Raw genomic sequence first — 20,819 nt, forward strand, 5'->3', positions numbered from 1 at the left:
GGAAAATTTCCCCAATCTCTCTCCTATTGCTTGTGGTCTTTTGAAGAGCAGCTGGTTTTTCATTAGGTGCACATTACTTTTGTTATTTTTTTAAAAATTTTCTCAGTTTTAAAGTAATTTAATTTTTAAATTATCTTTTCTTTTTAAAAGATATGTAGATCACACAAAATGTTACATTAACAAATGTGAGGCTCCCATATACCCCACTCCCACCCCCCCTCCCACATGGACAGCTTCTTTCATTAGTGTGGCACCTGTGGGTACCAGGACAAAAGGAGCAGACCCGCCTCAAGCGGGGGGCGCAGCCTGTTTCCTTTCCAGCCCTGCGAGCCCCTTCTCAAGGCAGGCCCGGACGCGCCGCGGGTCAGCAGGAGCTGAGGGCGCCGTGGGAGGCCGGGCTGGGGCCGGGTGCCTGTGCAGTGGTGGAGGCGCCCTGGCCCCGGGGGACGGCGCCCATCTTCCACCAGCACCCCTCCCTCCGCAGAGGCCCAGCGCCCAAGAAGCCAGTGCTGGCAGCGCCTCAGGGCGGCCAGAGCACAAGAGGAAGGTCTGGGCCACGGGCCGACACTGGGCCAGGGGCGGTCCCCTGCTCTGTGCCGCGCACCCGGGGGCCTCGGTCCAAGGCCTGCAGCCTCCTGCACCCGTGCTCCCTCTCTCCCTCCCTCCTCCCTCACACGCTGCCACCACACGCGTGTGCACACACCACATCCGCACACAAACCACTACATGCATATACCACACTCTCCACTGCACACCACACGCACACACAGAACCACGACACACCACACATGCACACATACCACACACCACTTCATGCACTCACATACCACTTACACACACACCCACACACACACTCTCCACATCAATGTTTTCAAAGTGCCAGCTCCATATATGTTCAGCCGGCAACCAAAAGTTCAACCAATGAGAGTTAAACCTTAATCTTTGTTAGGTACTTACTGAAATAAATGACAAGAGTAAAAATAAAAATAATTGAAAGTTAAAAAAAATAAAACTACTAAACAATCAGAAGTACCTTTTTAATAAACATTTAAACTGTAGTTATTCAATTTAGAAAACACCACCAGCTCCTGGGTTTCTGGAAGTAAGCTTGCCGTCTCCAGACATGGTTCTCTGAGCTCGATTAAGAACAGAAATCCCTTCTTATTTCAGGTCCTGCGCGCTCTTGCTGTAATTACTAAGGCCAAACACTAACTCGGAGGAGCATGGTAAACCATGCTTTGATATTAAGGTAATTCTCCCGAAGTCTATTCTAAGCTTTGCACATTTCGGGCAAGTTACTGCGTCTGCAGCTCTGCGCAGGACGTTCTTGGTAGTGAACTCTGCGCGCTCTGAAAGCCTCTGGGGAGAAACAGATTCCCAGGATTCCCCTTGCTGCCATCCTGCACCTGCTTCCCTTGGCCCTGCCCCAGCTGAGACCACAAGGACCCAGCCTTACTTTGGTTCTTGGATCTCCTCCTTGTCAACAGTGGGAAAGGAGCCCTCCCTTGGCTCCGAATTAAATGGGATGGACCTTTTTCTCCCTCCCTCCCTCCCTTCCTTTCCATTGCCGTCTTCCTTTACCCGCAGGAGAGGAATTAATGCCTCGCAGGACTTAGAAGCTCTTGGGGCGATGATGCTGGAGTCCTCAGGAGGCAACCCCAGGTGTTTCCAGCCTTGCCTCCTGGAGAGCCCTCACCCACCTGTCAGGTGATTCTGAGGCAGGACCTCTTTGCTCTTTGCTTTGTACTTCGGCCCTGCAGAGAATCCTTCAGAGCACCCAGCGGGCTGGTGAGCAGCCTCCTCGCTCAGGCTGAGACCCCTGTGGGAGCTCTTTCCGGGAAGACAATGGCTTTTCCTTACGGAGATGAGGGCTGCATGTAACGTCCTGCTGCGAAGGAGGGGCTTTGGAAAGCGGGCAGGTGCTGCTGGGGGCAGGTGGCAGCGAGGGAAGGGGCGGCCGTCGGGGGAGAGCGGCGGCCACCCGCAGGAGCTCACCGGGGCGGGGGGGGGGGGGGGCTCGGGCCAGGACCCCAGACCCCCACCGCAGCTTCCTTTCTGCCTTCCGAGCCCTTTCCTTGCAGGCAGCCGCGAGGGGGCCACCCCAGCCTGCGGGCGTATTAAGAATCGCCGCGCGGACCTCGCAGACACGTGCCCCAGGCCAAGCCCCCGCCCTGTGCGCGGGGAAGCAGGCGCAAACACCACCCGGGAAGGTCCTATTCCGAGGGCAAACCCAAGCAGGGTGGGCCTCAGCCCGGCAGAGGAAATGTGCACGCCGGAGCGGGGGGCAGGGGGTCCAGGAGACGGAGGTACAGGGAGAGCCCCGGGGCCGTGGCCGGCGAGCGGCTGCCAGAAGGTGCGGGACTTCAGGGCGGCGCGCGCCCGCCGCCACCTGCCTCGGGAAAGGCCCGCGGGACTGCGGTACCGGGTGCAGCCGCCCTGGAACTGAGACCCGGGCTCCACGCGCGGCCGAGGAGCGGGCTGCGGGGAAAGCCGCTGGCAGAGGTGCGTGGGCGCCTGCGGAGCTGGCCTCTTTCCTGCCGGGAGCCCCCGGCCGCCCCGGCGCCTGCGCAGCCCCTGTGCACCTGCAGCCCCGCCCACCCCACCTGCAGCCCCGCCCACCCCACCTGCAGCCCCGCCCACCCCACCTGCAGCCCCACTCCTTTGATTAAGCCTTCACCTGATCCGTCTGTCACTGGGGTACGTGTGGGGCCCAAATACTCATGCTCTGAACCCCCTGCTGCTGGATAGAGCATGGTCTACTGCAGTCCCAGGTGCAAGGAAAAACATTCTTTGATTAGCATCTACATATTTAAGTAGATGGAAATCCAAATAAGGCTGAAACGTTCCATATAGAAATGTGGATGCGTGTATATGTAATGTACACACATATGCACACCTCTTCATATGTATATCCACACACACATATGCACTCGTGTATACATTAGGCACATAATATTTAAATGGTATGTGGACCATCCATTACTAACTATGGAATTTATGAAACGATATCTGGAAATAAACAGCATCGGCTTTTCAGTAGTTATATATTGTAGTGGAAATCTTTCAACACGCAATCTTACTGTTGATTAAGAAATTGAAGTCAGTACCACCCTAATGTCAAATTAATGTAAGTTGGCTATTGCCACGGTTTGGGGCCATCTGGGAAGATGATGCTATCAGCCAGAGTGAAACAGAAAAGCTCCAGGTCAGCTGTCCATGAAAACAAACCGCAGAGGGGCGGTGGCCGTTTGAAACGTCTCGGTCCCGAGTGGCCGCTGCCCCTGCCACCCCCGCCGCCCCGCAGCCCCTTGCGGGAGACCCGTACGCGGCGCAGAAGGTGCAGCTTCGCTGGAGCAGCCTCAGAGGCTGCGGGAGGCCTGGTCGCCGCCTTCCGGGGGGGCGGCGTCCCCCCTGGGCGGGGGCTGCGGACCCCCAGCCCGAGGCGGCCCGTGGGCCCCCACCCCGGGTAGGGAGGGCTCGGCCGGGGGCTCCGGGGCTTGGCCAGCAGCTTCTGTCGCCGGCTTCAGGGGCTCACCAGCAGCCTCCGCTCCAGCGCCGGGGTTGCTGCTCTCGGGGGGCGGCGCCCCCTCCTCGTCTCCCTCGGCCTGGGGGGGCGGGGAAGGCGGGGGACCCTCTGCTTCAAGCGAGGAGAGCAGGGGGGCTGGGCCGGGCGCCCCGAGGACGGAGGAGCCGCCGCTCCCAGGCCCGCCCAGGCCGGGGGGACCCTCCCCGGAGGGGTCTTGCACAGACCCCGGCCGCTGCATCTCCGCCCAGGACGCGGCCAGGTCCCGCACGGCGTCGTGGACGGCGCGGGCCTCTGCCCCCGCGCCCGCCCCGCCGGCGGGGTCGCCGGCCTCCGGCTCTTCGTCCGAGCCCGGCGGGCTGCCCTCCTCCGGCTCGGGCGCCTTGGCGTCCCTGATTTTTCTGTAGAGCTCGTTCCGCTCTTCTTGTAAGGCCCGGCAGAGGTTCTCCAGCCGCCCGATCTTCATCACGAAGCACTCGTACTCTTTAGCCCGCAGCGCTTTCTGCGGGGTGGAAACAAGCACACACTTAGAGCAGCCCCGAGAGGCACAGCCACGCGTGCGGGCCGCGGTCTGCGCGGCCCTGGCCCCAGAGTGGCGCCGGGCAGGTGCGTGGCTCCAGGGCGCACCCTTCTTTTTTTTCCACCACTACAAGGCTCGCCTATAATTTTTTTTTTTAAAAAGATTTATTTTTATTTATTTAATTCCCCTCCCCTCCCCCGGTTGTCTGTTTTCTGTGTCTTTTTTTTTTTTTTGACTTTGTAATAATATTACATTAAAAATACATATATATATGAGGTCCCATTCAACCCCACCACCCCCACCCCGCCTCTCCTCCCCCCAGCAACACTCATTCCCATCATCATGACACATCCATTGCATTTGGTTAGTACATCTTTGGGCACCTCTGCACCTCATGGTCAATGGTCCACATCATGGCCCATACTCTCCCCCATTCCATCCAGTGGGCCCTGTGAGGATTTACAATGTCCGGTGATTGCCCCTGAAGCACCATCCAGGGCAGCTCCAAGTCCCAAAGACGCCTCCACCTCTCATCTCTTCCTGCCTTTCCCCATACCCATCAGCCATCATGTCCACTTTTCCCAATCCAATGCCACCTTTTCTATGTGGACATTGGATTGGTTGTGTCCATTGCACCTCTATGTCAAGAGGATCGCCTAGAATTTTAATGACCGTGTCCCTCTCAATAGGAAAGAAAGATGGAGCGCTATCCTTCTTACCCAGATCACAACCTCTAGAATCTTAAAGGGAGGAATTTTCTGCTTCCGAGACTGACAGGCTGTGCAAAGGAATGTCTTTCTGCCTCTGTTTTCTGGAGATAAGCTGCTGTCAGTCCCAGGAACCCTGAGCACGCAGGTTGGTGACTAGTAAGCCCATCTCTTTGGAATTGGCCGCAATTTGGGATAAAGTAAACTAGTTAAAACCAGAGAAACTCGCCACGTGCTGACCCATGATGCTGGCTCCCCAAACTGTTCAATTTCAGTTGTTTTCTCTAGAAAGGTCCGTGTGTCTGTGCAGGAAAGTGTCCCTAGTCATCTCAGCCCTTCGAATCCGAGAATCACATTTAGAACTTGTTTCGCTTATTTACAGGGAGAGACCCTGGGGTCAGGGGTGGATATCTTTGCCTTTATAGCCTCAAACCCTGCCCGGTGCCTGGCATGACATCTGCATGTACCTGCTTATTGGAGGAACTGAAAAATAGGTGTGTCTACAGAAGAGCACATGCCTGGGTGCACGGGGGTGTCTTCACTCTGTAGGTCCAAATCAATCCATTTATTCTGTACCTGCCTTGCTCAGCCCCAGAGAAATTCAAAGCCAGGTAGATCCGCCCTCCTGTTTTCAAGGACCTCCCAGGCCAGAGGGGTGGGGCTGCTTCCGGTCCAGCTTTAGGATCCAGCAGTAAACACAGGCCTGAGGGTCACAAAGCTCTATAACATCTGCGCCTGATGCTAAGTGACCCTTGCTCTTATTTTTATTACAATTTAAGATGTCACATCCCAGAAATATCCGTTCTTTTTCAAAAGTAATAATCCTTCCTGCTATTATGTCACAGTTATTTTTAAAGTATGGCTATTTTGACTAGATGGTGGGGAGAGAGCTATGAGCCACAGGAAAACACATTCTCAAACTCAGTCCATTCCTGGGGGTGTGGACCCGGCGCAAGTAGCACCTTTGGATGAGGAGACTTCAGGTGAAGCGTGGTGCACCTCAGGGTGGATGCTAATCCCCTCGCTGGAATCCTGTATAAGGAACCCAGAAACGAGTGGAGAGGCCGGGAGAGGCCACCACGGGTGTCGTCGTGTGACACGGCAGCCAGCGCAGAACGCCCCCGTCTCCAGGGGAAAGCCTCGCCTTGCTGAGCCCTTGACTTGGACTTCTAGCCTCAGAACCGTGACCCGACAAAATCCCAGTGTTTAAACCAGCTCACGACATGGCAGCTGCTTGAGCAGCCAGGAAGCTAACCCGGGAGCTCAGGGGAAACGGCCCTCACCTCCTCGATCATGTCCAGCAGGGCTTTGTTACAGCTCTCGAAGCGGGCTTTCCACGTGGCAGTGTCCTTTTCCAGCTTCTTCATTTTCTTAGTTGTCTACAGAAATTAGAGCGTTTGAATGTTAATCCCAAAGAGTTAGTAATTCAAGGAAGCTATTCATTCCATGTTCCATCAGGAAAAGTCCTTTGGTTCCCAGCTGCTGAGGGAAACACATGTTCCATGGAAAGGAATGACATTCGAGAGGGAGGGTCATGATTCATGACTTATTTTGGAAACTTCTAGGTCAGTGATGAGCAAACTTTTTTTTCGGGCCAGAGTCATATCAGGACACTGTTTTGTTGTTGTTTGTTTTTTTTCATTTAAAATAAAAATAGCTTCACCAAGCCTTAAAAATAAACTTACAATTTAGATTACTTGTTTTATTGAATAGGAGACCATCAGTGAGAAAGCTGACATGGCTTTTTTACACACCTGTTTTAATTTGTATTATTGATTCAATAACATTCACAGCCAACAGCACTGTAATTCATGCCTGAATGAAGCTCATCTAACAAATGTATTTTCTTTTTAAGGCACAGCACAGCCATCCTGTGCTCAGGAACCGTGGTTGGCACTTCAGCACTATGCTTGGGGCCAAAAATGCACAACAACGTGAAAAACCTGGCACTAATTATGCCTTGAAAAAACACTAAGCTATAGACTGAGAGCTGGAACAAGAAGGCAGAGCATCACTTTGTTCCACCTTGCTGGGAACATGCATGTTGGGTGATTCCAATTCTTCACAGCTCTGCACATGTCTAGAAATGACCGTGAAAACACCAGGAATATTGATTTGGGGTTGCAAATAAACTTTAGCAAGGAGGCGGATTTGCAAATGCAGAATCCGCTAATAATGCAGCACGTACTGATGTCTGCTCACCTCTGAGCCCAGGATGGGTATGGGGACACAGGCGTGATTAAAATGCTGCCCCTGCCTTCCACTCCAGTGTGGGGTTGGAGGTGCTCCTCTCGGCTTGTGTGCTCTGAAGGACAAGCCGTGTGATCAGGTTTGGTTTCTTAGATGGGGCCTCACAGCTCTACACAAAGCTGCCTTAGCCAGGGACCCTTGGATGCCAGGGGCCTGGGGTGCCAGGGGCCTGGGGTGCCAGGGGCTGGGCCCTGCTGCTCTAAGCCCCTGGCTCCATCGAGAAGCCAGCTGGGCCTTGAGTGATTTTCACATTTTTTTCATTTCTTAACCAAGTTAGTAGTTTGTTCACTTTTAAAGATAATCAACCCCTTGAAGTGTTTGATGAAATCTATAGAACTGCATTTCAGAGAAATGCAAATATGCACATGAACATCAATTTTTTGTTAATTTCTAGGGACTTCTCAGGTTAACTCCTAGAGTCAATAAATGGACCGTAGATTAAGAACTCCTGCTCCAGTATTTTTTCCAATCTTAAAATTCGATCATTTTGAAATAAAAATTTTTAAAAATGGATACATCTACCCTAGAGTGAGAAAACTGTAACTCTTAACAAGCATTGTTCTCTTTAAACAAAATCTTAAATTTGCATATTGAACTGCAGAATTTATCATATTATTTCACACAAGTATTTTAAAAGTGTGCTTTCTACACTTTTTCTGATGCTCATTTTATATTCAGAAGGCAATTAAAAAAAAGATTTAAACAAGTTGTCCAATAACCATCTTAGCACCTTGATTTGCAAAATATTTTGAAAGTTAAGAATGTATCTACTTTTATAAGATACGTTAATTTATCTGCATGCCACAACTTTGTGAAGTAGGCAAAGGAACATGTATCTCAATTTATAGATAAGGAAAGTAAAATTCAGGGAAGTCAAGTGAATTGTTCAAGACTGCTTGGCGAGCACCTGGCAAACTCTTCTCGTCAGAGCTCTGCCAGTTACACCACACAACCTATCTTCCCTTCTAAAAAGGATTCTATAAAGTGATACTTTCTACTCTAACGTTCTTCTCTTGCATGTTTTATTAACTTTATTTTTTGACATCTTTAGAAGATTAGATAGTTTTGTACTTAGGCACTTCTTGTCCTTTTTTTCTTTTTCTCTCTTTTTTTTTATTTTTAAAGCCATCCATGGGCTAGAAAAAGAAAACATTCTTCTTCGGAGTGAATACGTATCCTAATACTTTTGGACTATTGCTGAGATTAATTCACCAGAGGCTTACCAATAAAATAATACTGCCCAAACCTCATCCGCACCTACAAATGATTCATTACATCATGAAATGCACTGAAATACCTTGGCAAGAGAGAAACAAACCCAAAGGAGAATTGCCTGTCATGACCGAAAACATCAGTGCTTTGGGGGAGATAAGCAGCACTCACTCTGTCCATTTCCTGTTTGAAAGTGGCAAACACCTCGTTGCTCTTTGTCAGTGTCCTCTGGAACTCTTCAAACCTTCCAGAGTAGAGAGTGAGCTGGAGACAGAGGAGAGAGCGGGGCTGGTTAGGACTGCTCTCAGCAGTCTTCCAGAACAGAACGTCCTTGTTCACTATTTGATGAGAAATACATTATTTAAGGAAATTCACAGCAGCGTTGGGAGCATGTTCAGCTCTTTTATTTACTTTGAGATCAAGCCAGGTCGGTGAGTATGACCGAAGCCCTTCTTTAAACAAAAATGAAACTCTCCAACCTGCCATCCCATTTCATTCTATCCTAGCTCTTAGCCGCGCATCTGCCCAGCCCCAAGCACGTGAGCAGCCTCTGTACAGAGAAATCCAACATGTGGGTCATGTTTTTGAGGGACCTGCACCCCTGGTGGGAAGACAACCCCAAAGGCCACGTTAGTACAGGACGGTTGTGGGGTGAAGAGTTTGGGGTCCACAAGGAGAGGCCTGGCCTTTGTCCTGGCTCCTGGGAAGTAAGTAAGCCCTTGGGGTTCCCATGTGATGGCACTGTCTGTTATTCCCAGTGCCCCCCCCATCCACACCAGCTGGGTGACTCCACTGCAGTCTCGGGGTGGGGCCGGCCAGGCCAGAGACCCACCGGGTGATAAGAGGGTTGGGCTTCGGGCCAGGTGACACCCGCCCTCCGGAGGGGAAGGGGAAGGGGACTGAGGTCAACGGTGGCTTGATTCCATCAGTCGTGCCGGGCGATGAGACCCCACAACCACTGGCCACCAGGGGAGCATCCCTGGTTGGTGACACGCGTCTCTGTGCCGTGCCGGAGGGGGACCCGTCCCGACTCCCCCCGGGAGAGAGCACAGAAACTTCGCGCCTGGCACCCTCCCTGTCCTCGCCCTTCGTGTCTCTTCTTTTGGCTCCTGGTGTGTGTCTTTTTGCTGTAATAAAATGGTAACCTAAATATAGAACTCGCCAGAGTTCTACGAGTCGTTCTAGCGAATCACTGGACCTGAGGGGTGGCGGGAACCCTCGAATTTGGAGCCAGTCGGTCAGAAGTGCGGGTGCCCGGGAATCCCCGAGCTTGGCGGCCGGAGCCCGAGGAGGGTGGTCCTTGGGTTCACCACCCCTAGCCTGTGACAGCGGCGCATATCACGGCGAACATGGCGGGCACATCTGGCGGTGCAGGGCGGTGGGAGAGGGAGGTAAGGGCACGGCGATCCTGCTGGCCGAGCTGTTGTGCAGGAGACTCAGTCTGGAAGGAAGATGGTGTGAGGAGAGCCCGTTTCAAGCGGGGGGAGATTGCTCTGGGTCATTCAGGTTCGTGAAACCTCCGTTTTCAAGTGAACCATTGCTACCCGGGAATGCCCGGGTTCCCCAAACAGGCGCAAGAAGACACCTTGTGTGAGGAAGCAGATTCGCAGCCTCCAGCTACAAGGCCTGGCACTTGGGAGAGGGGAGGGGTGGGTGCCCAGCTCACCAGCTGGCAGTGCCCGTGGGATGTTTTTGAAAGCAGAGCCGAGGAGGCAACTGACTGGGAGCCAGCGGGCGGGCCAGCCCCCACCCTGGCTGTGCTTGTTGGAGGGAGTGCGTGTGTCTAGCAGGTCCTGGGACCCAGAAAATCTGCTTATCCAGAATGGCTCATTCCCAACTGGTGGAGAATAGCAGAGATCTTACTGCAGTAAACAACAAAATGACAGCGTAAATCCTTCCCATGGGTTCTAAGAAAAGCCCAGCCCAGCTGACAGCACCTTGCAATGGCTCATTAGCACCAGGAGTGTGCGACAGAGCTCGGGGAAAAGGAGAATCGGGGGTCGGGAAGTGCCCTAGAGTTTTACACTCTTACACACACCTTCAGATACATGCACATATACACTCTCACACACGTGCACACACAGAGAGATACACACTGACACTTGCACATGTGTGTACACACATGCACATATGCCCACAACACACACACAGATTCACATGCACACCCACTCATCCACATATATTCACACACACATGCACACATAAACACATATGCCCACAACCCTTGCAAACACACAGCCACACATGCCCACACACACACATATGCACACTCTCACATGTATTTGTGCCTGCACTCACATTCCAGCCACACACATTCACATGCACACCTACATGTGCGCACATGCATATATGCCCACAACACACACACATTCAGATGCAAGCCACTCATTCATGCATACTTACACATGAGTACACATAAACACACATGCCCGCATACCCATGCAAGCACACACGTACACAGATACACTCACACACACAGGTGTGCATGCACTCACATTCGTGCATATTCACACTTGCATACATGTGTACGCACCTACACACTCATACATACACACGCGCGTGCATATGCCCAGATTCACATTCAACACACATGCACGTACCTACAAGGTGAATCAAACAATCCTTAGTCCTGCTATGTGCAATGCATGTTGTTGGGGATTGAATTGTGTTCCCCACAGAAGGCATGTTCAGGTCCCACGCCCTGGGCCTGTGGGTGTGATCCCATGTGTAAATAGGACCTGTGAAGATGTTACTAGTTAAGGTGCCCCAACTGAATCTAACATGGCAGAAGTCCTTTAAAGTAAAGGAGATGGGACACAGAAAAGAAGAAGCCACTGTGAGCGGCCAGAAGCTGCAAGCAAGGAAACCAGAAGAGAAAGGAGAAGACGCGGCCACCTATATGGCCATGTGAAGGAAAAGCCAAGGAGCCCCAAAGATTGCCTTCCAGCCAGGGGATACCACCCCAGAAGGAAGCCAGCCTTCCAGCCACTGACCCCGGGCTCGGAGAGTCCCGCTCTTAAGCCGGCCCGTCGCGTGGCGTTTGTTTGGCAGCCAGGAAACCAAAGCCCACTCTGACATATTCTCTCCCGTTCCGGTTCATGGGCTCAGCGAGGCTGCTGGGGCGCCCTGAGGCTGGTGGGCCTAGAGGCACTGTGCCCTCGGGGGGCCCCTTGGGGCTGGCGCCCACACAGCACTCCCACCCAGCAGATCCTGCTCAGCTTCTGGCACCAGACCGCTCACTGGCCTGCCTGGCTAAGCCCTTTCTCTTAGCATCTTTCTTTCTCCCTGTTCCTTTTCCAGCAGCCACCTGGGGCCCGCACAAGCCCCCTCTCTGTGGTGCAGGCTGCTGCCCGGCGGGGTCCGGCAGGCAGCTCTGCCTGGGGTCCTCTGCGGCCTCGGCGCTAGGTCTGGCTGTGCCGAGGAGGAGCGGGGCGCAGGCCGCGTGGGGACGCCTGCGGGCTCCGCCGTGTGGGGACGTCCTGCCCTCCTTCCCGCCTGCCCGCGGCCTCGCGGGTGGCGGAGCCCGGGTGGAGCCGTGTGCCCGGGTGGCCAGCGGCGCTCTCTCCTTGCCCCCTCCACCCTGGTCCCGCGGGGTGGCGCGGGTGCCTGCTGGGAGGAGCTGACCCCCGCGGAGCTCTCTTCTCGCTTTCCCGAGGCCTCTCAGACCAGCCACTGCTCCTGTGGCGGCCAGGGGCAGAGGAGGAAACAAACCCCTACAGAGAGAAAAGACAGGCGGTGCCCGGCAGTTCACCTGCCAGCGGGCCGAGCGGTGGGCACGGCCTCTGAATGGGGCAGCAACACTGAAATAAGAACGAGGACAGGACACAGGGCCTGGCCTGGACCCCTCTCGGCACACCTGTGAGGCTGGGTTTGGGAGCAAGTCCAAGGGGGCAGCCGAGGCCCCGTGTTTGTGGCCTTGACGGTCTGGGTGCCCTCCGACCCTGCTCAGGCCGTGCCTCCCGCGTCCACTGCCGCCCTCCCTGCGTGCACCCGGTTGACTGGCCCGTTTGTGCCGACAGTGGCCCGGCCAGCTGCGACTCAGCTGCGTGGCCCGGTCTGTGCAGTGGGGGGCCCCCGGCGGGCGAGCTGCCACCTTCGCATCCCAGAGGGGCTTCAATCTGGAAGAGAAGTGACCGAGGCCGCCCCTTTAAAGGCAGTGGACCCCAAAGGCCACTGCCCCGTGAACTAACCTGGGAACTGCTTTTGAAGGTTTAGATTTGAAAAATATGTCATCCACATTTTAGGAGGACCTGGTCTCCACATTAGTCCACACAGATGGCCTTCTGGACGGGCACGTGACTGGTGCGGGGTTCGAGAGTGCCTTAGGGGGAAGCGGACTTGGCCCAGTGGTTAGGGCGTCCGTCTACCACATGGGAGGTCCACGGTTCAAACCCCAGGCCTCCTTGACCCGTGTGGAGCTGGCCCATGCGCAGTGCTGATGCGCGCAAGGAGTGCCGAGCCACGCAGGGGTGTCCCCGTGTAGGGGAGTTCCACACGCAAGGAGTGCGCCCCGTAAGGAAAGCCGCCCAGCATGAAAGAAAGTGCAGCCTGCCCAGGAATGGCACCGTGCAAACGGAGAGCTGACACAGCAAGATGATGCAACAAAAAGAAACACAGATTCCCCGTGCCACTGATAAGAATAGAAGCGGTCACAGAAGACACACAGTGAGTGGACACAGAGAGCAGACAACTGGGGGGGGGGGAAATAAATAAATAAATCTTTTAAAAAAACAACAACACAGTGCCTTAGGAAGGTGACTGAGGGACGCGGGCCCACCCTGCCAGGGCCCTGGCCTGGGCCCTGCTGTTAGCAGCAACTGATGACATTAGCAGCAGGTCGTGAGCTCAGTGAGGCGGTGTCTTTCTCCTCCATGTCCTGCGTCTCCAGCCCCTGCGACACGGCCCACCACGGAGCAGGGCCTCAGTAAAACCCAGTGGCTAAACTGTGCCCCTTCCAGGCCAGGCACGAGCTGGGGGCTTTGCGGGCGTGATTTGAGGGCAATCTGCATCTATTACATATTCATGAACTCATCTCCCTTTTAAACGTGTGACCACATCTGAAAAACTGCCACCCACAGCCGCTGCGCGAGAGTTGGGGTAACGCCCCACACGCCTCTGCCCTGGGTACAGGGAGCTGCCCTGCCATGCGCTGTTCTGGGCTTGGACACCCCGCGTGGGGCCACCGACTCAGGACTGCCTCGTTCTCAGGCACCCACGTGCAGGCCCCGGGGCCCGAGGTGAGCTGTCCAGGTGCTGCGGTGCTCGGCAGGCTCCGCCCCATCCCCAGGCTCGGTCCGGGGCTGATGGATGGACCCCGAATGCTGGCAAATCCTCGAGCCCTGGCAGACGCCTTGTCCAGTTTTTAGGGGGGTAGGTGGGGTGTTGGGTCTCACCTTTACGTTTGCATTTCACGTACTATTAACGGCCTAGCTTCTGATGCCAGCCAAGGGAATCGCTCTCTGGCCCTGAGTCTGACAATATCCACCTACTTGCATCAAGTTCCTTGACCTCGGGTAGCGGGGGGTAGTAGAGCTGGCTGGCGACAGATGGTGCAAAAAGTGCACGGTTGTGAGTCTTGTGTACTGCTCTGATCAAGCCTCTCTTGTCAGAGAGAAGGTTGGAGGCTCTGGGCTGAATCTCGGGGCACCCCCTGCCACGGCGGTGTCACCCCTCCTTCCCCCTGCCTGCCCCACCCACTGTGATACTGTGATTTCATGGGTTCCGTGCCTGCCTGAAGGACAAGTTATGTGTTGGTAACTTTCTATTAACTCTGGGCCCTTTCAGTCTCTTAAGAGTCAGAAACATTTTGGTTCCCTCTAATTAATATTTGAAAACTATTCTGGGGAAGCGGATGTGGCTCAACTGATAGAGTGTCTGCCTACCAAATGGAGGGTCCAGGGTTTGATCCCCAGGGCCTCCTGACCCGTGTGGAGCTGGCCCATGCGCAGTGCTGCGGAGTGCCGTGTCATGCAGGGGCGCCCCCGCGTAGGGGAGCCCCACACCCAAGTAGTGCGCCCTGTAAAGAGAGCCGCCCCATGTGAAAAAGGTGCAGTCCACCCAGGTGTGGTGCCGCACACATGGAGAGCTGACACAGCAAGATGATGCTACAAGAAAGACGCAGTTTCCCAGTGCCGCCGGATAATGCAAGTGGATGCAGAACACACAGCAAATGGACAGAGAGAGCAGACAACGGGGGGGAAGGGGAGAGAAATAAATAAAAAATAAATCTTTAAAAAAAAATACTATTCTGAAATATTCCCAGAAAATAGGTCGTCTTGGGGAAAAACCATTCCGAGGTGGAAAGTGTGCTTTTGGAAGGCAAGGCGTAGATGTAATCTATGTTACTGAGTACAGTGGTATCATTTTGACTTGGTTTCTCTTATTTTTCTCAATTTTTAAAAAACAATGACCTGGTATGTTTTGTTTAAAGGCTTTTTAAAAAAAGTGACAGTTTCACATTATCTCCCCTAAGCTGAGTGGCCGCCTCAGCATGGTGACGTCACGCCGCCCAGCTCAGAGGCTTCCGGTTCCCTCCCCTTGTGTGAATTTGCTCTGCGGTTTCCGGGTCCCTTCGCCCCCTGGACCTTTCTCCTGGTGGACCCCAGGAGATGGGGGTCTCCACTCCCCGAGGCAGGGTGGCCTTCCAGAACCTGGCGGAACGTGCCCAGGGGGCCAGAGGACCTGGGTGGGCTCAGCCCCGAGGGCGCGGGAAAAGCTGGACAGGCCGCCTTCCCCAGTCTGATATTTGGGTCTAAAATAGGAATTCCTGTCGTCTAATCCCGTGTGGAGCTGGCCCATGCGCAGTGCTGATGCGCGCAAGGAGTGCCGTGCTACACAGGGGTGTCCCCCGCGTAGGGGAGCCCCACGCGCAAGGAGTGCACCCATAAGGAGAGCCGCCCAGCGCGAAGGAGGGAGCAGCCTGCCCAGGAATGGCGCCGCCCACACTTCCCGTGCCGCTGACGACAACAGAAGCGGACAAAGAAACAAGACGCAGCAAATAGACACAGAGAACAGACAACCGAGGGAGGGAAGGGAATTAAATAAAAATAAATCTTAAAAAAAAAAAAAGACATATAAATGGCATCAGAAAGCCAAAGAAAATGTCCCTGCCTTGCAGCTGCTTCTACTTTTTCATCCCTGATAAGGCTGGCTCCCAAGGCCCCTGAAACTTGGGTGCTGACCCTGATTTTCTCATTTCCTTTTCATTATAAATCATATCAAACATGCGAGGACAGTTTAAGTCCCAGCAGTTCAAGATGGTGCATATGAACGTTTATATTTCATTCTCACCTTGTTGGGGTCACGGGGGGAAGAGGGAGAGGGGGAGTGGGGGGCGGGCTCTGGCTTGGTCTGGGTGGTCGTCGGGCCCTCGTTCGTAGGTGAACAAACTTTCTGACTGCATGTTGTTGGTGCAGAGGCATCTCTCTCCCTGCTTTCATACACTCCTGAGCTTTTATGCTGTGGCTGGTGTTTCGTGTCCACCGCCTGCCCTGTGAGCTACCACGTGGGAGGCCGCTGCAGGCGCCCTGGGGTTCCTGGCCTCTTTCTCGGGCACGGTTGGGAGAGCACCCCGTAGAGAGCACGCCGCCCCTTACCTGGGCCTGCAGGACCGTCTCCTGCTCCTTCAGCACCTTGACCTGAAGCTTCCACTCTGCTGCCTGGTTCAGCAACTGTGACAAAAGAGAGTAGGCACGGAAATAGCGTCAGACTGCCTTTTTAACTACTGACTGGTGGCCATTAACGACTTACCGAGTAACCTTCAGTAAATTTTTTGGAACTACGTAAAGAACCCAAGAGAATGCAATGGGTCTAAATCGTTGGATTCTCAACTACAGATGAGTCCTTTGAATGGGACAGAAAGAGAAGTCCTCACCCACGCAGGCACGAATCACACTAATGGAACTTTCCCCAGCAGCCTGACCGGCCTCACGCAGCCTCTGCTGGAGCAGCCTGCGGCCTGGCTGCCTGCCAGCACCTCTGCGGGCTTGCCTGTGGGCGACCCTTCCTCTGGGTCAAATCCAAAGTCCACCTCCTGGTCCACTGTTCTCCACCCAGCATGGCTCAGCATCCCCTGGGAGCAGGTAAACTGCAGACCCCTCTCAGAATAGGCTCCGGGAGATTGGCTCTGCAATTCTCTCTGTGGTCGGTAGAGGAAGCTTGGAGGAACCCTGGCTTAGAAGCTCGGCCTGCTCCTCTGAGTCCTGCCCTCTGACCGTTTTTAAGATGGGTGTCCTCCCCCATCACAGGGCCGCCCTTCAAACAGTCAGGGCCCTCCCTCCTAGCTGGTGCCGGCAGAACCGGAAGCTGATGGGTTACCCTGAAAAGACTGTTTTAGGTATGAATACGACCCATTGTAAAACACGACATCCAAATGTTCATATAACATAACTTCATTTATACACTTGTAAGAGCTTATAACTTAAGATGAGTCCGTGGCCATTTGTTCACCAATCTTTTGGTACAGGGCTGTGGAACATCGGATTAGGGTTTAGAGTTGTCTTTCTACAAAAATCACATCTGTAATGTTTCAGGTACAAGTTCTCATTTTGCGTTGTTGCTTTTAACATTAGGGCTAGAATGTGAGGATCCTGGCGGAGCAGCCCGATTGCAGAATTCTCTAGTATTTTACAACCTGCCTCCAGTCTATGGCCACTCACATGGAGCCTGAAATCGTTGTTGCCATTTGCCTGCATCTCGTCTTCTGAAGTGTTGAACATCATCTTCATGGAAACAGCTCTTTCCTTTCATGTTGCTATTGTATGGTGTTTATGTATTGTTCTGTTGATTTACATGAACAAGCACTACCTGGAAGGCAAGGCTTAGGTGGAAAGAGCTGACTCTTGGCCAATGCCTTCTCCCTTCCTTGGGCAGTAGGTGTAGGCATCAGAGGGTCCCTTACCTGCCCCTAGCATGCCCACCCCCACCCCCCCGCATGCACGCTGTGAGCATCGTTGGCGCATTTTGCAGAGATAAAGGTCAACCTCGTGGGTTATTCTGGTTGGTCAGTTTGGCCACTGGTCAGCAAGTTTCTACTGTATTTGATGATAGGGTGACTTAAGCGTTCTTTTTGTTTATCCCTCTTTTAAAAAATGTCTGCAGGTACACTTTTGTCGTTGGAACAAATATGCAACAATAAACCCCTAGTTTTAAAAACTGGAAGGCATCATTTTCCTTAGCCAAGGTTATCTTTTCCCTGAGCTCAATTTCTGCACTTGAATTTGTTCCCGTGCCTCCTGGGGTGCAGTGAAGACCAGTCAACACAGAAGGTCCCATGTCCACCCCTCCCCGTCCCACCCCCCTGCCATCAGAGGGGTGCGGGTCCAGCACGGTGCCCCTTCTTCCTCCGGCAGCTGGGGTGCGTGCCTGACCCAGGGGAGGCAGGCACTGCCCATCCTGCTCTGGGTGAGGACACAGGCAGCTGGGAATGGACACCTCACCATGTTCATGAGGACGTGCCCCGGCTGGAGGGCAGGGGCGGCCGCCTCAAGAACCAGTGCTTCTCGAGTGCGGTCTGCGGACAGCAGAGCAGAGCCTGTGCTGTTTTGCTGAGCCAGGGTGGGAAGCATGCTAGTGGCCCCCGTCCCTCCATGCCCCACATGAACTTTTGCCTGTTGGTCCCTCTGTTGTGGCACTGACTCATGTCTTTTCCTCCAAGGAGACTGATGGGCTGTGGGAAGCACATTTCACCCAAGGTGGTAATTATGCCAATGGTGGGGTATCTATTTTCTTGGATTTTAAAGAACAGTCAGATGTTTTACTTCTTACTTTGAGAACTAGGTTGCAGGGAGATTTAATAAATTAATCCTTCTCTGAAGGGCACGTGGGCTTCTAATAAGAAAATCTCCAGTGTCCACCAGGTAACGTTTCCCCAAATTCTTCCTTGCTTTGCCATGTTTGAAAACTGAAGCTATTGTAAAATTAATGTCCTAATGCATTGACCTGATTCTGGTCTGACTGTCGGTAAATGGAGAGCTCACGGCCAAATGTTAAACGGCCAAACGCAAGTGCCTGTCCGCCGTGTGCTTCCCCCAGGAACGGACACGCTCCCCTACTTCCTCTCTAATCCATTTTCCACAGAGAAGCCCAATGAGGCTTGTACAGCGGCAAAGCGGCGCTTGCCACTTCCCTTGCTACAACTCCCCAGCGCTTTCCATCCTACCGACGAAATCCAGACGACTTCCGAAGCCCAGGCTGCCGGGCCGCGCTCACAGCGTTCCTCTCCACGTGCGCTGGCCTCTCCCCGCCTGGCCGACGCGCTCGCCTCCCTGAAGACGCCTGCCCCTGCTGCCGCCACAGCTGCGGGTCCCCTCCCAGCACCCCAGGGGGCAGCTCTTCTCAACATCTCCCCTCCCAGCCCCCTCTCCAGGTCTCTCTTTCCCCAGGAACGCTTACAGCTATTTCGAATGGCCCCTCCTTGCTGGTTTACGTATTTAATTCCTGTCTCTTCCCAGTTAAACTGGAATCTCCACAATGGCAGATGGTCCCTGGGTCACGTCCACTGCTGGCCCCAGACTTAAGATGTGCTTAGCATGGGACAGGTGCTGGAAAGCTATTTGCGGAATGAATGAATGGATGGCTATTTTATGTGAAAAGCGCTTGTAGGCACAATACCCCGTGCGGGGCTGGCAAACTTAGCTCTGCGCAGAAGCTCACGTGCCTCCTCTCGTTCCTCTAGTACACTCTGCCAGCTGCCAAACACCCCAATGCGGGAGATCACACATGTACCCCAAATAAAGGATAAGTACATATTCCTTTTCCCGGCCGTGCCGCTCCTCCGCTTCCTTCATCATTTCCTGCGCCTGCTCGAGTTTCGCGTCCACCAGCTTCTGCTGCAGTTCTCTGTGCTTAAATATTTTGTCCAGATGCTAAGGAAAAAGAAGGGGCAGACAGAAAGCTTGGTTTACTCCAAGTACCTGAAAAGGGTAGGAAAAAATCACATGTGCACTCATGCTCCAGGTTTGAGGATTTTAAACGGAGGGGACTAAATGTACCACTGCCATTAGGGTTTTATGGTACAGACACACGCTGGTGAAGGCCCTGTCAGGATTCGAATCCTGCTCTCTGCAAAGACACGTCCACGTGCTCACCTCCGGTCCCGTGAATGTGAATCTGCTGGGAAATGGGGTCTTCGAAGATGTGATCGGGTAAAGCTGAGGCCACATTGGAATAGGGCGGGCACTTTATTCAGTGTGTCCTTACAAGGAGAGGACACGTGGACACAGACAGAGAGGGAAGGCAGCCGTGATGGAGGCAGGATGGATTATGCCAAAGACCTCGTGTAGGCCAGTGCCTCCCAAACTCGCGGGTGAGGCCGCGGGCACCGCCCTGGCGCCGCCTTGATTTTGAGATTCTGGCCTCCCGAAATGTGAGACGATGCCTTGTGGCTCTTTAAGGACTTCCCAGCCTGTGGCAGCCCTAGGAGACTAACACGGCCCCCCACGTTTTGCAAAAGCAGGGGCGCCAGAATTCCACTGGGCCATGGCGCCGTTTATGGAGCTGGCAGTGCAGGCATCGAGGCACGGCAGAAGGGTCCCAGGGCCCACCCTGCCTCTCCCGTGGAGCGCTGAGTCGAGAGAGCGGGCGCCCTCCTCTCAGCGCCCCTTCTTCCCTCCTTGGGCTGAACCTCTGCTCTGCAGCTGGACAGGATTTTGGCCCAGCGAAATGATGGCAGGCACGGGGGTTCCCAGGAGGGGACTATTGCCAGCCTGTGGTACAGCCTCGGGGTTTTTCCTGACACGATCTGAGCATGGGGCCGGGGGGCCTATGTGGCTATGTCAGGTGACATTTTAAAGGAGAGATTTCAAATCTAGCTGAGGTGGAGAAAGGAATACGACATAGCAAAACCCCGTAAGGGGGTGTGGCATTTTAAAAACACATTGAGGAAGCGGGTTTGGCTCAACGGATAGAATGCCCGCCTACCACATGAGAGGTACAGGGTTCAAACCCAGGGCCTCCTGGCCCATGTGCAGCTGGCCCATGCACAGTGCTGATGCATGCAAGGAGTGCCCTGCCATGCAGGGGTGTCCCCGCGTAGGGGAGCCCTACACGCAAGGAGTGCGCCCCGTAAGGAGAGCTGCCCAGCGCGAAAGAAAGCGCAGCCTGCCCAGGAATGGTGCCGCACACACGGAGAGCTGACACAGCAAGATGATGCAACAAAAAGAAACACAGATTCCTGGTGCTGCTGACAAGAATACAAGCAGACACAGAAGAACACACAGCGAATAGACACAGAGAGCAGACAATGGGGGGTGGAGGCAAAAAGGAGAGAAATAAAAAATAAATCTTTGAAAACAAAAAGAAACAAAAAAACCACATTGAGTATTAGAAGGTCATTTTCAGATGACAGGAGATGCCGCTCGACCCTACTGCCAACCATGGGAAGTAAAGCTTGGTGAGAGCGTGTGGCCTTGGTGGATGTGGGCAGTGATGCGGTCTCGCAGGCCTTCCTTCCGAGTATGAAATGCAGGTAGTGGGAAGCGGACTTGGCCCAGTGGTTAGGGCGTCCGTCTACCACATGGGAGGTCCGCGGTTCAAACCCCGGGCTTCCTTGACCCGTGTGGAGCTGGCCCATGTGCAGTGCTGAGGCACGCAAGGAGTGCCCTGCCAC

General features: G+C 53.9%; 1 protein-coding gene across 1 annotated transcript in view; it reads right to left on the minus strand.

The window, feature by feature from the left end:
* Positions 1-2,989: 2,989 nt before the first annotated feature.
* TXLNB (taxilin beta) overlaps positions 2,990-20,819 on the minus strand; it is a 39,964-nt gene continuing 22,134 nt past the window's right edge. Inside the window, exons 6-10 of the mRNA XM_058307559.2 lie at positions 18,958-19,077; positions 15,808-15,882; positions 8,384-8,476; positions 6,034-6,129; positions 2,990-4,025 (exon numbers count right to left, since the gene is read on the minus strand). Coding sequence (XP_058163542.1) covers positions 3,360-4,025; positions 6,034-6,129; positions 8,384-8,476; positions 15,808-15,882; positions 18,958-19,077 — 1,050 coding nt within the window. The 3' untranslated portion in view covers positions 2,990-3,359. The remainder of the gene's footprint in view (positions 4,026-6,033; positions 6,130-8,383; positions 8,477-15,807; positions 15,883-18,957; positions 19,078-20,819) is intronic.

Source organism: Dasypus novemcinctus, chromosome 11, assembly GCF_030445035.2.
Source record: "Dasypus novemcinctus isolate mDasNov1 chromosome 11, mDasNov1.1.hap2, whole genome shotgun sequence".
NCBI lineage: Eukaryota > Metazoa > Chordata > Mammalia > Cingulata > Dasypodidae > Dasypus > Dasypus novemcinctus.